At 52.0% G+C, this 16,616-nt stretch overlaps 2 protein-coding genes across 9 annotated transcripts; one reads left to right on the top strand and one right to left on the bottom strand.

Annotated features, from left to right (window-relative positions):
- Positions 1 to 89: 89 nt before the first annotated feature.
- On the bottom strand, positions 90 to 8,252 carry Guk1 (guanylate kinase 1). 5 transcript variants are annotated; one of them, XM_060363643.1, is made up of 9 exons: positions 7,935 to 8,108; positions 6,433 to 6,576; positions 3,041 to 3,154; positions 2,650 to 2,691; positions 2,159 to 2,255; positions 1,383 to 1,521; positions 1,220 to 1,304; positions 658 to 743; positions 90 to 410 (listed from the first exon to the last, which is right to left on the bottom strand). In XM_060363643.1, the coding sequence occupies exons 1-9, from the start codon at positions 7,993 to 7,995 to the stop codon at positions 375 to 377; spliced, it is 804 nt and encodes a 267-aa protein (XP_060219626.1). In that variant the 5' UTR covers positions 7,996 to 8,108; the 3' UTR covers positions 90 to 374. The 5 variants fall into 5 exon arrangements, with proteins under 5 accessions (XP_060219626.1, XP_021498970.1, XP_021498968.1 ...); XM_021643295.2 differs by lacking the exons at positions 6,433 to 6,576; positions 7,935 to 8,108 and adding an exon at positions 8,130 to 8,252; XM_021643293.2 differs by lacking the exon at positions 6,433 to 6,576 and having other exon boundaries at positions 7,935 to 8,101.
- A 2,997-nt stretch (positions 8,253 to 11,249) lies between these two features.
- Positions 11,250 to 14,454, top strand: Mrpl55 (mitochondrial ribosomal protein L55). 4 transcript variants are annotated; one of them, XM_021643249.2, is made up of 4 exons: positions 11,250 to 11,406; positions 12,562 to 12,642; positions 12,916 to 13,117; positions 14,218 to 14,454. In XM_021643249.2, exons 2-4 carry the CDS (start codon positions 12,620 to 12,622, stop codon positions 14,371 to 14,373), a joined length of 381 nt encoding a protein of 126 aa, XP_021498924.1. In that variant the 5' UTR covers positions 11,250 to 11,406; positions 12,562 to 12,619; the 3' UTR covers positions 14,374 to 14,454. The 4 variants fall into 4 exon arrangements, with proteins under 4 accessions (XP_021498924.1, XP_060219630.1, XP_060219631.1 ...); XM_060363647.1 differs by having other exon boundaries at positions 14,215 to 14,454; XM_060363648.1 differs by having other exon boundaries at positions 11,255 to 11,406; positions 12,559 to 12,642; positions 14,215 to 14,454.
- The last annotated feature ends 2,162 nt before the right edge of the window (positions 14,455 to 16,616 follow it).

Here is a 16,616-nt window from a genome sequence, read left to right as displayed (position 1 = left end):
GGGACAGGCCACCAGACACCTACGCAGCCTTCCTCTGGACTGACCAGGGAGGGGTGGGCAGCCAGGAGCCATGAGCTCAGAGTGGGGGCTGTGAGACTCTAACCCAGAGTTACTTTATTAGGTCATGTCAGTCCTGCTCCAGCAGGAGGGACAGGGATAGGGACAAGGACAGCCAGGGAGAATAGATGTGGGTACGCTTCGGAGTCCTTCGGCCTCAGCAAGTTAGCCCAGGGTGCAGAGCCACCATGTGGCCAGGCAAGGGGCAAGCCCCTCCTACTTCACAGTGGAAGCCTATTCCGAGTCCTTGGTGCACCCCGCCTCATAACCAGGCAGGCTTGTAACACCGGCGTCACTCTATGAAATGAAGCAGGCCTTCAGGCATGGCCAGGGCCCTGAGCCTTCTTGATTTCCTGCCAAGGAAAGAAAACAAAGTCAGGAGAGGCAGGGGACCAGGGAGGCCTGGGCCTTGTATCCTTCCCCCGGCCTGCAGGGACTCTTGGACTTTGTGCCTGCACTTGACCAGTCTGGCAACTGGCAGAGCCTCGGTGGCTTACGGTGCAGCATCGTGTGTGAGCCATGGCCTAGCTGGGTTTGCTGGACTCACAGGAAGGCTTGTGCAGGGGACGGCCCCCACAGGGCAGTGGGGGAGGGGCCCACCTCAGAGAGGGCCTGCTTCAGTATAGCATAGGCTTCGTCCAGGTTGTCATTGATGATCACCAGGTCAAACAAGCCAGGCTCCTTGCCTGGGGATGGGAAAAGACAGTCAGGAACACTGGGAATTTGCCCTTCCGAGCCTGTGCCACTGTACCAGCGTGCTAGCCGGCCAGGGCTACTCTTGCTGCCACCGTGGCAGGATGGCCCTCCTCTAGAGAACCTCAGCTGGGGCTTGCTCCCATCAATTCCTGAGTACCAGAGTGTGGACCACAGCCCCCTCCCAGGCCTCTCCGAACTAGCACTGCCTATGGCCACGCGCACACAGGGAAGCGACAAACGGTCTCTGTGACAGTGTCTGAATGTGGACCAAGCTCAGACCCAGAAGCAGGAGCCCAGCTGCAAAAAGAGGCCTACAACACTCCCAAATCAGTATGCAAAGTGTGGTCCCCGAAGGCTCCGCAAACGGAGAGGTCTGGCCTCCTCCGTCTTTGCCCTCCGTCCTCCCTGTCTCCCGGTGAATGGGCTGGCCACATGCTCAGGTGTAACTGGTCTGGCTGCACTCAACTGCTCTCCATGTCAGCCCGTGCAGCTGCCAGCCGCTTTGCCAAACTGTCCTCAGTCTCAGTGTTGCGTAGCCGCAGTCGTTGCTCCTGAAATGCAGGTCCCGGTCAGGTCAGTATTCTGCAGTCTCGGGGCCCGCCCTGCGGTCTCCCACACCAGGTACCCACCAGCACGTCCAGCGAGGGGGGCTGCACAGAGATGTAGATGGGATCCAGATCAGTCTTCTTGATGTTGCGCACACCTTGCAGGTCGACGTCCAGCACGCAGATGCGGTTCATGGCCTGCACAGCCCGAACAGCCTCCTTGCTGGGAGGAGGGAAGGACAGCGGGCAGATGTTCAGTGGGATCGATGGAAGACCTGGCCCTTAAGCTCACACGAGTTCTTGCCTGCTGGCCATCCTCAGCGATACAAGCAATGGCTGCTGACCCTTGGTAACCTCTTAAAGCTTTCAAGAGCTTCAGAGAAACTAAGACCCCGCCTTCCCAAGGCCCATCTGGAGCTGGCCTGGGCAGTGCAGAGGCTCCCGGGAACCCAGCACCCTCTGGACTCCCCAAACATCCAAGCATACCCTTGGCCCTGCAAACACAGCCCTTTATACCTGTCCTGCAGGCAAAAGCCGCAAAAGCCTAAAAGGTTTGTGCTTTTGGTCAGGCCTGAATTGCCCGTCACTGCCTGCCTCTCCTGTGTGAGGTATCTCATGGATCCTTGCCTCACCGGATGGCTTGAGGACAGATGAACCTGGGGCATGGCTGGGCCTGCCTGCTCCCTGGAGCCTATCCTCTAAGTGCAGAGGCTAGGGGGAAAGCAAGCCATCTCAGTCCTAGGAAGGAGATAGGGAAGGGCTCTGTGTGGTAAGAGGGGACAGGCTGGAGAGCTTGCATCTGCCACAGTTCCGGGATTACCCTGATCCGTGCTCCCCGGCCCATACCGAACTCAGCCCACCTTGTCCCGTACAGGTTGCCCGAGAACTCAGCATGCTCAATGAAGTCCCCTGCTGCAATATCTCGCTGCATCACCTCCCTGGTCACAAAGTAGTAATCTGTGGAAGAAGAGGCTTTCCAGAGGGGCCCCCAAACCAGCCCTGCCTGGCCTGGCCCCTCACCATTCTACACGGGCCTGCTATGACCAGATCCAGGCTGGAACAGATACCACTGTCCCCACCACTGTCCTCGCTGGGGAACTGGAAATGGCCAGGTTCCACAGGACAGGACAGAGCTGCCATATACCGGGCAGGCAGAAGGTTCAGGCTTTGCTATGATGAGGACCCTAATCCAGCCACTAACCCAAAAGCAAGAGATACTCTCCTGCTGAGCTTTGTTACAGCCAAGGCACAGGAAAAGCATTCCCGCTACCTCCTCACACAAACCCCCTCACACACACACACACACACACCAGCTGGTGCCTGAGACGCATGGATTAGCAGGTCAGCTCACCTTTGCCATTTTCCTCTCCAGGTCTTGGGTTCCTTGTAGTATCTAGGGGAAAAAAAAAAAACAAAAAAAACACCAAAACTATCACACAGTGAAGGGATGTACAGCCCTCCCACCCTACCCTGGATCTTCCCTTGCAGGCCTGCTCAGTCCTCTGGTTGTATAGCAGCAGTTGGTGCTCACAGCCTGGGCAGCCCAGACCATATCTCAAGAGGTCACTGGGACCAAGATACTTACTCTAGGTGGAGGTGCTGGGAAAGGAGAGGGTAATGGGGATAAGGAGGATAAGGAGAGCATCTCCCAGGCTAGGTGTGTGCATCTGGGGACTCTAGGAGTAGTCCTGGGCTGGAATAGCCTCTGAGCTCCTTGCCCTTCAGGGTCCTGAGGCACTCACGGGACACGCTGAAGCCAAAGATGCTATCATGTTCCTGGAACAACTTCTTGAGTAGGGTGCTTTTCCCTGCCCCTGATGGCCCACTCAGCACCACTGGTCTCGGTCCTGCCATGCCTGTGAGAGGAGGGGCATCACAGACATGAGCGGGGGGTTGCCCTGGCAACTGTTCAACAGGCGGCAGTGGCATGAGGGCCTCCCAAAGGCAACATCTCCATAAAACCTGAACCCTCCTCACCACAGCAGTCAACTGGTAAGATGGTAAACACAGGCAGGAAGTCCAACAGGATTCCAACATCCAGCCTCACCCATACCAACAGGATGTCCACAGAGCAAGTGACCCAGAACCAGACAATGCAGCACTCCCTGGACCCACCCCATACAGGCTGCCCTCCAGAATCTGCCTGGGCTCCCTTAAATGGCACTGCCCGCTGGAGGTTGTCTGAAATGCAAATGTCCCTGTGCCTAGAAACAGCATCCTCAAATCTGTTCAATCCAAGCCTTTGTGGGAAACTTCCCACTAGACACGCAACCATCTCTGACTTGTCCGGGAAGGACAAGCTGCTGCTGAGAGAGATGGACTAGCACCTGCTAGCCTCCCAAGGGGAAGTGAATGCAGCTCAGCGTTCAACATTTGCCACAGGTAGGGGCTGCCAGGGAGGAGGGGCTGCTGCAGTAGGTATGAAAGCACAGCAGAAACCTTTCCCATCACAGTCTAATCTGGGTCCTGAGCCTCCTTCCCTGAAGCTCTACTGGCATCACCCTAGGACCATCTGATCCCACCTGCTCCTAAGCTCAAGTCTCAGCACACACAGCCCCACCTCACTGTCAGCCCTATTCCTCCTCCTCCAGGAAGGCCTCTGAGTAGGTCATTTACACAATAAGAACTCTGCCTATGAAGGCCCTCCTTCCTCCCCAGAACGGCACCCACCTACCCGGTGTGTCGCAGCCTCCTTGTAGTCTCCACAGCCTCCTTGGTTAGCCTGAGAAGAGTCAATGGCTGCTCTGCACTGAGGTCTGGGGGACTAATCTCCAAGCCCGGACCCGCCCTTCTGAGCAGTAAATCCCCGAGGCACCCAGGCCTGCCTGCACTGTGAAATCAGTCCTGTCCTCCCACTGTGCAAGAAGGAAAAGGCGGACTTGTCCTGCTCCCCAGACTGTGCCTGCACCTGTCCAAATAATCAGGCAGCGTCTGGGTGCGCTGGGAGATCGGGAAGCGCTGGCACTGGAGCTGCTGCTGTCTCCTGAAATCTCGGCAGAGGGAGACAACAGGGCACTCGGAAGCTGGATCTAAGCACCTCTGACCTATGAGGGGGAGGCCCATCCAGGTTTTGGGCCCAAAGACGCAGGCTGCAGGAAGGGCATGAGCTTAGAAAGGTCTTATGTTCTTAATCCCCAATGTAGGCCATGAGGTAATCTTACAAAAGCAGTGTTGCTGGCATTCCATCACCCGCAGGAGCACAAGTACTGCATGTATGGTACCTGTGCATGCACATGCACATCACACATGCATGCTGAAAACACACACACTCCCACATGCACATGTCCCCGAGAAGTACATAGGACCACCTATCAAAGACCCAGAAAAGGGGACCTAGGGTAACTTACCCGGTATCACCAGTGCTGCTCTCAGTAAAACTGCTCCCTTTCTGGCTCTCCCCAACATGCATATCAGCCCTCTCAAACCGACCACTGTATGCTATTTCCTAACCCACAACTCATGACCACCTTTTCCCTTGTCACTGAGCCCTGCTGCTTCCACCGTGGCCTGGTCTTAGCATGTGTGCTGCAAACCACACAACCCAGCTCCCACGAAGCTGTCCTCCCCTCTGCCTGCTGTATCAGGCACTCAGGCAGAGAGCTCCTCAGGATGCTGCACTGCCCCAAATCTCCTGTGATGGCCACAGGCTGTGACCCACAGCTGCCAATACGGGTTCTAAGTCTGCACTTTCCACACGACCCATTGCTGAAGCTGTTGGTTCCCTTGAACTTAAAAGGAGCTCAAGGCAGTGCTCACTGTAGGGCTCAGTAGTCTCACTGTATTCCAGACACTGAGAACACAGGATCTGAGACTCAAAGAACAAGCATCATGACAACAGAGGAGAACCAAAGCTGAGAGATGTTTCAAAGTGCGTGAGGTAAGAAAAGCTTCTGAGAAAAGGATCTCAGGTAGGACAGCCGGTAAGAGGACATGCATTAGGGACAAGCACGGTTGGAACAGATGATCTGCCATCTCGTTGGGGATAAGCCTGTGCTTATCCCTGACTCTATACCCTGCTTCCAACTCTAGGTAATAATGAGCTAGTATCACCCGGACTCTACCCTCAAATCCTCATTTCTGAGATTGTGGAAGTCCTCACTTGCCCCTACCCCTCCACCCTGCAGGCCATGCCCAGGCCAGAGGGAGGAAGGTCGCTGCCATACACATGCAGACACACCTCAGACAGCTGAATCCCACCCCAGCTCTGCACTCCCTACTGCACCCCTGCTGAGCCACCCAACCTCGCAAGCCCAGACTTTCAGGCTTCACAGAGTGTCATTTGTCCTCCTGAGGCTGAACCACAAGAGACAGGAAGACACAGGACATCAGTTCCACCCTCTTGGTATCTTGGTTCTAAAGAGTCTCAATAGGTGCCATCTGGCACATACAGCTCATGGATCTTTGACAGCCCTTGGTGACACCTAGGATACTGAACTTGCTTAGATCTAACAGGTACCAGATGGCCTTGGCTAGCTAGCCGTGTGGTATAGTGGTAGAGAGAAAGGACAGTGGGGGCCAGAAAGGGGAAGTACAGAGCTAGGAAAGCCCCAAGCCCACCAAAGGGGTGGGGGGCCTCGTCAACAGCCAGGCAACAAGACCATCACTAATCTCCACAGGGCCACCACTTATGTCAGAAATTACAGACCTAGTTTTTGCCCTAGCATTTACAGAAGTGTGTACTGGTTAGGAGTATTTTCCTTTGGGAGACCACTTTAGAAACTTTGGACCCCAATCTCTTTAGCTCCTCCAGTCCCAAATTTCAACTGCCCGACAGAGCCCCAAGCCCCTAAGCGTAAAACAATCCAAGATGGGAGTGGCTTCCTTAGGAGCACTGGAGGAAACATGCTCTGCTGGACCGTTCGTTCCCTGGACACAACGTTCCATACAGCCTCCTCCTGTCTGTACCTTAGGCTCCTGGGACTGGAAATCTGCCAGAACCACCACTTCCCTCCTGTCAACTTCTAGGAATGAGAAGAGTTACTAGACCCCTAAGACACAAACAGTGGTAGGCAGATATCAGTGACACATCCCGGCCCTGAGACCCCCAGAATTTAGGAGCCTCTCCCAGCAGCAGCACCCAGAGCAGCCAAAGCGTTTTTATTCTTATTCCTCTACCTGAGTCCGATGGACATACCATGGCCTCCCAAGGAAGTAAGGGTGGAGAAGTAGCAGCCAACCACGAACAGGCTGCTGCACCTTCCTGGGACTACCCATCTCCATTTGTGTCTCTTGCCATCAAGGACCAAAAAACAGAACACGCTGAATCTTGACCAGGGTCCTGGATGCCAACCCATAATCATGAGGCAGAGTGAACATAAAAGAAAAAGGGTTCAGAACCCAACGAGGATAAAACGAAAAGACCTAGGCCATTGCAGTCCGTCATCTGCTCGCTGGTGCAAAGGGAAACTAAGGCCCAGCACCTGTAGGCAGGGGATGGGTTAGGTAGGGCAAGGCAGGATAGGGGAGACAGGGTACCACCAGAGTCAGGGAGGATGGGGACCAGCAAATACAGGATCAAGGAGGATGGTGGACAGGGTAGGGGAGACTGTGGACCAGCACATTCAGGGTCAAGGGGAATGGGGACAGGGTAGGGCAATAGAGACTTCGGAGGCCCAACCAGAAGACAGGGTTACTAAAAGAAGCCACCGTACAGCTGCATTCCAAGAGCTCATCCTCATGCTACCTTTCCTTCTTCGTTGCCTGAACTCTCTCCTCCCACACCTCCTTCTGCCTATTCAAATCACTCCAACATATTTCCTGAATATTTTGCATGTGTCAACACGGAAGCTGTTTTAAGTGCGGCTGAACAGACATGCATGGTCTCAAATTTACTACTTTAGAAAACTACTGGTCTCCCCCATACCCGTGAAAGATCCGGTGCTGGATCAAGGAAGGGCAGGCAAACCCCAGCAGTGGCGGACGTAGCGTCCATTGGGATAGAAAAGCCTAATATGTGTAGGCAGGTGTAAAGTGGGTAGACAGGAGCTAGAACAGCAAGAAACGGTGCTACTTAGTGGCCAAAACGGGAAACCGCTTTAGTGGTCGCTTTCATAACTAACCCATAACCTCCCGAAGGATGAACTGGAGGAGCGCCCACAGAAGCAAAGAGCCTTCTTCCTTCTCTTTTGGACCCTTTCAAAAGCTGACAGATCATTTATTTGCTTTCTCCCTCTCTCCTCAAATACCACGTGGCTAACGTCACCTGCTCCTCCTCCAGCCACCACCTGATGGAGCCTTGCCCACTTCCACGTTGGATAAAATGATGCCCGGGAATATATTAAGCTGGAAGGCGGCTTTAGAAACCCCAACCCGAGACAGGTGAAATCCCAATATTCACACCCAGGCGCCGGGAAGGCCTGCACTGGCAATGGCTGAAGAGTAAAGCCAGGGGCTTGGGCTTGCCCAGGACGCTGGGTGGGCAGAGTCGAGGAAGAGCGCCCACTAGGATCAGGCTGCGCGGATCTGCGGGCGGCTGGGACTCCGCGTGCCCGTCCCTGTCGTTCTGGGGACCCGAAGGACACGTTCCTCCGGCGTCCTCACAAGAACAGGGGCCACTGGAGGCGGCACGCAAGGGGAACACGCCGCCTCAAGTCCCGCTCCTGGGGCAACGGGCGGCCAGCAGCACAGCGCACTCACCGTCCGCACGGACGCATTCCAAGGCGGCCACTGCCAGCCCGGCCAGCGGGCGCCGCAGCATCGTGGACCGCCGCAGGACTACGTCATAGCGGCGCGACGACACACGGGGGCGTACCGGAGAGCCGCACGGCTGCGCGATCGCCAGCCGCTTCCCACCTCCACCCACCGCCAGTACGCCACCCTCGCAGGCCCCACCTATTCTGTACTATCCCGGCATGGGCTCGGCCGCCAGGGTGTGTCACAACCGCCTGTCCGTCTGCGTAGGCCAACGGGAGTGGCGAAAGAGAACACTTGCTGCGTAGGCGTGGCCTATTGTTGCGTCACCTTCAGGCTCCGCCCCTTCCCACCCACCTTTCTTTCCCGGCCTGCCCACAGAGAAGACAGCATATCAAGTATCAGCATTGAATCTGTTCAGTCACGTCTGTTTTAGCTGGTTACCTGTTGTGTCATACGTCATGTCAGAGTGGCTAAGCTCTTCCTGAGGACCCACATTCAGTTCCCAGCACTCACGTGGTGCGGTCTTATCACCTACCCTCACATGCTCATACCCGTACACAACACACACACACAGAACTTTAAATCTTTTATTTATTTATTTATTTTAGATAAAATATTTTTATGTAGCCCTGACTGGCTCGAAACTCACAGAGAGCTGGACACACTGTAGACCAGGCTGGCCTCGAACTCAAGAGATCCTCCTGCCTCTGACTCCCAAATGCTGGGATTAAAGGCCACCATCACACCCAGCTGCTATTTACACTTTCTGAGGAACTTAATTCTGTGTCCCATAAGGACCGCAACAATTTACATTTCACCTGCGTCTCTAAGCTCCCCTTTTTAATCCAGGTGTGGCGATTCGTGACTATATTCCCAGCACCAAAGATGCTAAGGCAGGACGGTCGCAAGTCTGAGGCTACCCTGAGCTACACGGTGAGACGCAAGCCTCCCTGCCTCCACAGTGAGCATTGCAAGTGAAAACAAAACAAGCCAGGCTCACCTGTAATCCCAGCACTTGGGGAGGCAGAGGCAGGTGGGTCTCTGTGAGGTTGGGGCCAGCCTGGTCTACAAAGTGAGTCCAGCACAGCCACGGACAGCTACACAGAGAAATCCTGTGTCAAAAGAAAAGAAACAAAACCAAACCTTACGGCCCTTGGCAGCCAACAGTACCCTCACACTGTGATATCAGAGAAGCTTTTGGGCATGACGGTCCAGGCATAAACTTGGCCTTTCACCCAAGGGTTCCAGATGGGAGAAAGTCCTTGTTTCAAGGCTCTTTTTTTTTTTTTTTTTGAGACCGGATCTCACATACCTCAGGGTAATCTCAAACTTGCTGTGTAGCCAGAGATAACCTTGAGATTCTGACCTGCCTGCTTCTAGCTTCCAAATGCTGGGGTTGCTTTTGTTTGTCTCAGGCAGCTTAGTGTGAGACGAAGTTTGGGCCTGCAATATCTTTGGAGGCCTCAAGACACCATCTGAAATACTATCCCATTGAACCTACAGGGAAACAAAAACGCGGGTGCTCCGGGAGTCCGGGTGCCCCTCAACATAACACTTGAGCTCCAAGCAACCATCACCGTAACTCACCACTGCTTTAAAGACATAACGAGAAGCCAGTTTCCACCCTAAGAAGAGGTCTCTCCTCCTCTTCTTCTTTAAAAAGTTATGTTAAAAAAAAATGGCTTTATATGGTGGGCATGGTGACTCACACTTTTAATTCCAGCACTCAAGAGCCAGAGGGAGGCGGATCTCTGTGAATTCCAAGTCAGCCTGGTATACACAATGAGTTCCAGAACAGCCAGAGATACACAGTGAGACCCTGTCTCCCAAACAAAAATAAATAAGTAAATAAATATATAAACAAATAAACAAATGACCCTGTTCTTTTCTCCGGCCTGTAATACATTTAAGATATATCCAAATTCTCTTTATTATCACAGCATTCAAGGACATTTCTGGTTCCCTAGATGGGACAACAAAAACCTGAGGCAGTGAAAAATAAGGCTCAGGACTTAGTGATAGGTTCAGTGAAAAATGTAAGACACATCTGAGGTCTCAGAGCCTCATAAACTCAAAGCAGGAGCATGATGCTCCCATCACCTGTCCCCCAGGCTCTTAGCCTGGTTACCTTTTGCTGGAACGCACTGATTTATAAAATTAAGACTCTTTCAGCAGCGCCCAGAGTCCTTGCCAGCTGTTCTGACAGCACGACTACAGAACAAGAGGACTGCTGACTAGACATGAACTAGAAAAGCTTAACAGCGCTTTCTTCAGAGAGTGGCTATGCCGCTCCTGCTCCTAGGTCATTGCCAGGACTCGCTCGCTGGCTGATGGATGATCACCTGATCTTTGTAAAGCTACAACTTCCTGTTTGGGGATCTTACAGGCACTAGGTTACAGTTGCATGAGTTGCCAGTAAAGGCAGCTTTGTGGTGCCTGCTTTCTAGCCTGATAAGACCCTTGCAGGCCAGCATGTACGATGAACTCCGGAGGCTGGCTGCCGGGCTGCAAAAACAAACAAACAAAAACCATGACTTCTCACTGTGTCTCTTGAAGACCCCTGCCTACATGCAGGACAGCCTGCATGTCTGAATGTCTAGGAAAACAAACTGACCAGTGCAACCTAAGAGGGATGGCAAAAAAAAAAAAAAAAAAAAAAAGGAACTCAGGAAGAAACAGGAAAGGGGAAGGAAAAACATCTGCCACAATGTTGCCAGGGGCTCAGTGTAGCAAAATCCTTTCACCGCAGCAGGAGAAGTAAAATAGACAAGGGTGTGCAGTCCTCCTGAGAGCCTCTGGACAGAGCCCTGCGGCCTGCACAGCAGCACACCTCGAGGGGCTCACAAGCTCAAGACAGTGGGCAAAGCTCCAGGACCCCTTGGTGTCAGGCTACTCAAGAGACACCAGTCGGGTGCTGGAAAGTCGTGTCGTTTGGCTCCGGAGAACAGACTGTTCTCTAATGATATCCCTCACGGGTACCGCAGTTACTCCAGCTCTTTCGCGTTGGCCGTTTTGCTATCCCGACATGGCGCTTACATGTCCATCTTCCGGACCTGGAGCCCACCACGAGCCCCGAGGCGATCCGTGTACCTCCTGGGAGAAAGTGTCCATGGGATCACCTGGAAAACAGCCCGGTGTGGAAACAGATACCAAGGACGCACAGGAGTCCGTAGCAGGGCTGCCCGGCTTCTGTCAACGCACTGCACGAAGCCGTGCCGCCCCACAGAAAGCCGCGGGGTCAGCGTAGGGCGCGGGCCTTGCCTGCCCTGGTCAGCCTCAACCACGCCCACCGGGGCTTACCCCGCCCTTAACGGAGGGCATCCACCCCGCGCTGTGTGACGCCATCGCCGCGCGACGCGGCGCCTCCGGGAGCCCTGGGTCACGGCGGAGGATCGTCGTCTGCAGTGACAGGTTCCCTGTGTGGCCTCGCGTGGCCCGGCCTCAGTTTCCCACCTACTGAGTAGAGTTCTGCACGGTGGGTCTACGAGGTGGCGGCCGCGGGTTGGCGACTCTTGGGTCCCCGGCCCCAACCGGCCCCATCACGGAGGAGTGAAAGGGAGGACAACATGCGCCCTCGGGTGGGGCGGATGGGAGGGGCTTCTCCCCAGTTGACCGGAGGCCTAGTCGGCGTGGCTAGAGAGGAGGAGATCCCGGGCTTAAGACACTGCCCAGCGGGATCGCCCTCTTCGAGGCTGTTGGTCCCCTCCCTCCGGATCCTTCCCTAGGTGGGAACGTCCTAATCCATGCGCTCTCCACTGTCCCAGTCTTGTTGATTGCGTTGGACCCTGGACTTCCGCCTGCTTAGACCACTCTGGGAGAGGAAGTAACCCTGACTTCTCCCGTCTGTAATCGGGCTTGATGGTAGTCTCCTCGCGGTATTGTTAGGAAAACTAGAATGGTGTTAAAAATCCACACGTACACGGCACAGGGGATTTCTGACTAGAGAACCCCCTTCAGGCATAAGTGGGCCTCGGTCTTGCTGACTAGTCTTTGCAGGATGCGACCCTGGTAGCTGCTTTTGCAAAAAGCCTCCACAAGCTGTTCTAATTGAGACCAGAGGGCTAGTAGGATGGACTGGCAAGTGACACACACCTAGGTCTCACACCTAGTTTTCTGTATCCAAGATTCAAACCACAGATTAAAGATAACTTTTTAAAAATTGCGTCTGTATTGAACACAAGTTTTTTGTTTTGTTTTCTAAACAAAATCATTTAAAAATGGTTATGTGGTTTTGTATACTCCTGGGTTGTTTGCTTCAGTTTTTTTGAGACAGAATCTCAAGTAACCCAGCCTCACCTTTAACCCCCTGTAACAGGATAACCTTGAATTCCTGATCCTCCTGCCTCTGCCTCTGAGAGTGTTGGAAATACAGGCATGCACATCCATACCTGGCTTTATCCTTTTAGGCATTATAAGCGATTTAAGGCATATGGGAACCGGTGCACAGGTCATATATAAACACTATGCCATTGTACAGCCGAAAGCTGGCAATTTGTCAGTTTTGTTACCTGTAGGGGACTCCTGTAGTCAGTTCCCCTGAATACCAAGGGACAATGGAGATGCTCCTGGGTCTGACTTACTAGGACAATAATCAAATGGAAAAATCAGTTTGTTTTTCCTTGTCCAGCAGGTCCTACATCAGGGCCAGTGACTCTTTCCTACTGCCACCACAGCTCTAAGGGAAAACGATGCAGTTGGGCAGCCTGCTTGGGTAAGCATGGAATTCCAGTCCCCTCGAGCACATCCCAAAGCACCCTGTGCTCTCCTAGAAGGGGCTGTTATCCCCCATTCTCAGTGCTGTAGACTGCTTTGTCTATGCTAGTAGTTCAATGGCCGTTCCTAAATGTGAATCATCAATCTTGGCCAGTGTCTGGTTGCTGGGCAGTTCTCTGTCATGCTCTTGACAGTGGCTGGCCGGCCTGGCACTCCTTGCTGTCTGTCTCACCACCATCGGTCAACCAGTGCTGGTCTGTCTTGCCTGTAGCCTGCTGAGACTCTGCGCTGCGAGGGCAGCCTCCCCTGCACCCTGCCACCTACACACATCCTCTTGGAGAGCTGATTGCAACAGGGCTTCATTCACTCGACTGCGTCGCCAGGCCTATGGTCGCCTCTACCCTGTGCTGTTGGTCAAACCGGATGGCTCCACGGTCCATATCCGATACCGGGAGCCAAGATGTATGCTAACGGTAAGCTTCCTTCAGTAGGTCCTTGCTGAGCCATGGTATTGGGGCCCAGGGTCCGAATTTGGGATTGGAGTTGCATATGTAGTTCCGGCATACACTGTAGTACAGGAGCAGGGGAACAGCTAGACACCAAAACTCCACCAAAATTGGAACAAACAAATTAATTATTTCTTTTTCGGGTTTTGTTTTTGTTTTCTTAATAGAGGGTCTTATGCAAACCAGGCTGGTTTTGAACTTACATAGCTGAGGCTGATCTTGACCTCCTAATCTTTCTGCATCTTTTTTTTTAAGATTTATTTATTTATACATATGTGTTCTGTTTGCATGTGTACCTATGATAGAAGAGGGCATCAGATCCCCTTTTAGATGATTGTGAGCAATCATGTGGGTACTGGGAATTGAACTCAGGACCTCTGGCAGAGCAGCCAGTCCTCTTAACTGCTGAGCCATCTCACTTGCCTCTTTAAATGTTGACATATAGGCGTAACTCACCAGGCTTAACAAGTCTATTTGTTTTTTTGTTTGTGTTTTTTTAAGTAGTTAATTAATTAACTTATTTATTTTTAAACAAAAGAAAATAAAAATATGAAATATGGACTGTAGTCTAATTGGTAGAGTACTTGCCTAATAGGCACAAAGCCTTGGGTTTCAGGGCCACATAAAACCAAGCATGGTGGCGCCCATCTATAATGGTAGCACTCTTGAGGCTGAGGATCACTGCTGTCAGTGCAAGACTTTCTTGGCCTAATTAAATCTTGGTCCTAGTGGCTGGAGAGATGGCTCAGAGGTCCTGAGTTCAATTCCTAGCAACTACATGGTGGTTCACAATCATCTATAATGAACTCTAGTGCCTCTTTTGGCATGCAGGCAGAAAAAAAAAAAAAAAACAACTTGGTCTTAAACAAGTGTTTAAGTGTAGGGAAAAGGAGCAGAAAAACATTTACCTTTAAAACTTCTGTTTCGAAAGGGAAAGAAAGGCCAGCCAAATCTATAACTAGTAGGCCAGGACAGGATAGAAGGCACAGGTAAAAGAGGTACAAGTATCTTTCTTGGTTTCTATCCTGACTCTCCTTAATGGTGTGTTTAAACCTCTCCACAAGCAGATGCCCCTAGACCTGGATGCCCTGTCTCCAGAAGATCGCCGGGCTCGGCTTCGAAAACGTGAGGCTAAGCTCCTGCAGAGGACAGAAGAGCCAGAGATGGTTGACAGTTTTGACGCTGAACAGTACAAACAGTTTTGGACCAAGACCAAGAAGTAATTCTGCCAGGGAGTTACAGCAGAGACATTTTGTAAGGATGGAGAGGGATCTGTCTTTAAACAATACATTCTTGAAACCATGGCCTGTTGTCATTGTCTTCCTGTGTAAACCCAGCCCTGAAACCCATCATTTCTAAGTATGTGCTAGCTCAAAGCCAGATTGTAAGTGTAGGATTAGATTTTTCACCAATCCTACTTTATTTAGGGTTCTTAAACACCTTTACCTCCCTTCCAACCCTCCTCCCCACCTTAAGTAGGGAAAAGGGCTGTAGACCTCTTTTATATATTTCCTGCTGATTAGGGTCATAAGTCTTTAGGGGATTACCAAACTCAGGATACCAGCAGTTCAGTCTAAAGGCCAACACCAAGCAGCAACAAGAATCAGCATGACAAGTCAGCAAAAGCTGCTAGATTCAGTTGGATTGCCCTGAGAAGTTCTCTGGAAAGCTTCTCTCTGTGAAGTCAAGTGCCAAAGCATGAAGATCAGCACAGCGATGTTGATCCAAAAAGTGGGGTCTCACTGTGCTCCTCTCCTCAGAGTCCACCCACAGATGTTCTCCGCTGGCCAAAGCATTCCCCTCCCATGAGAGAGCTCACAGCAAAACATCACGTGCCCTCTCACAAAGCCAACCTCCAGCAAAACATCACGTGCCCTCTCACAAAGCCAACCTCCAGCAAAACATCAGGTGCCCAGCTTGCAGCAAATCATCACGTGACAAACCAGAAACTTCATGAAATGCTCTGGTTTAAGGTCTATTTAGGTCAGACCTATTTGTTTGTTTGTTTATGGTTGTTCAAGACAGGATTTCTCTGTGTAGCCTTGGCTGTCCTGGACTTGGTTTGTAGACCAGGGTGGCCTGGAACTCAGAGATCCGCCTGCCTCTGCCTCCCTGAGTGCTGGGATCACAGGTGTGCGCCCCCTTGACCTGTAGGTTTTCTGATTATTTGTTTAGGTTTTGTTTTTTAAAGACAAAGTCTCACCCTGATTGGTCTAGCACTTAGTATGTAAACTAGGCCTGACTCTGTTTCTTTCCTTTTTTTTTTTTTTCTTTTGTGTGCGTTAATGTGAAGGCATCAAATCCCTTGGAACTGAGGTTACACAGTTGTGAGCTGCCATGTGGGTACTGGGAATTGAACCGGGTCCTTTGGATGAGCAGACAGTGCTCTTAACCACTGAGCCATCTCTCTAGCCCCATAACTCTGTTTCTTGAGTGCTGGGATTAAAGGTATGCGCTATCACATGCAGCTTCAAACTGGTTGGTGGTTTCAAGACTGGATTTCTCTGTGTATATCCCTGACTATCCTGAAACTCACTTTGTAGACCAGCTGGCCTCAAACTCACAGAAATGCACCTGCCTCTTACTCCAGAGTGCTGAGATTAAAGGGATATACTACCATGCTTGGCAAACTTCTGAGTTTTAAACACTGCTACAAGGTTGGTTGGGAAGAATGTGAACAGTGGAAAGGAAGTACCCAGCAATTACCTGTCTACCACTAGGAACCCCCAGGTTAAACTCCTAGATCACACAGAGCCTACAGTGACCTTTCTCACCTGTTCCCCTAATAGGTTTTCCCCTAAAAGACTACCCAGGGAAAAACACCTTAATAGGCCCTTCCCCAAAAGACTACTCAGGGAGAACCACCTCTCTGCCCTTGGGGACCCAGGATTATGGCCAGGCTGTTATCTTAAGCCCCTACATTATTATAGTCTATAGAATAAGTGGCTATGCAAAGCAAAGCCTATGAGTGGCTGCCTGAACCTTCACATGCCTGCTTCCTCCAGATCCAAGAGTGCACATGGTACCTGACCTCAGCAGCAGGCCTGTGACCACCCAGCCTTTCATGGCTGTGGCCACTGGTTGCTTGAGATTCTGGTTCTCACTGGAATAGGTGGTTACTCAAGGCTGCACAGGCTTTGGAACTGCAGTGGACATTTGTCCCATACCCTCCTAGGCCCATAGCCACATTCCCCTCTTAGCCATACCTGGCCCGGTCAAAGGTGAGTATTGTAGATATAAACATGGTTTTGTTTTGGTCCAAGATCTGGGATGTGGGACTAATTCAGATGGTCCACAGCAGCAGACCTGCTTTATGCGGGCTCTGAGAGGAGCTCTTTGCCAGGTGTCGATCATTTAAATCTGAGGACTCTGGAGGGAGAATAAATGCCAGAGCCTGAGAGTGTGGCGCTCAAGGAACAAGCTGCTCTGGCTTCCTTCTTGCTGCTCCTTCTTGCTGTTGTGAGAC

This window comes from Meriones unguiculatus, chromosome 11 (assembly GCF_030254825.1).
Source record: "Meriones unguiculatus strain TT.TT164.6M chromosome 11, Bangor_MerUng_6.1, whole genome shotgun sequence".
Taxonomy (NCBI): domain Eukaryota; kingdom Metazoa; phylum Chordata; class Mammalia; order Rodentia; family Muridae; genus Meriones; species Meriones unguiculatus.
Note: the sequence above shows the minus strand (reverse complement) of the source record. Positions and strands in the feature narration are given on the sequence as shown.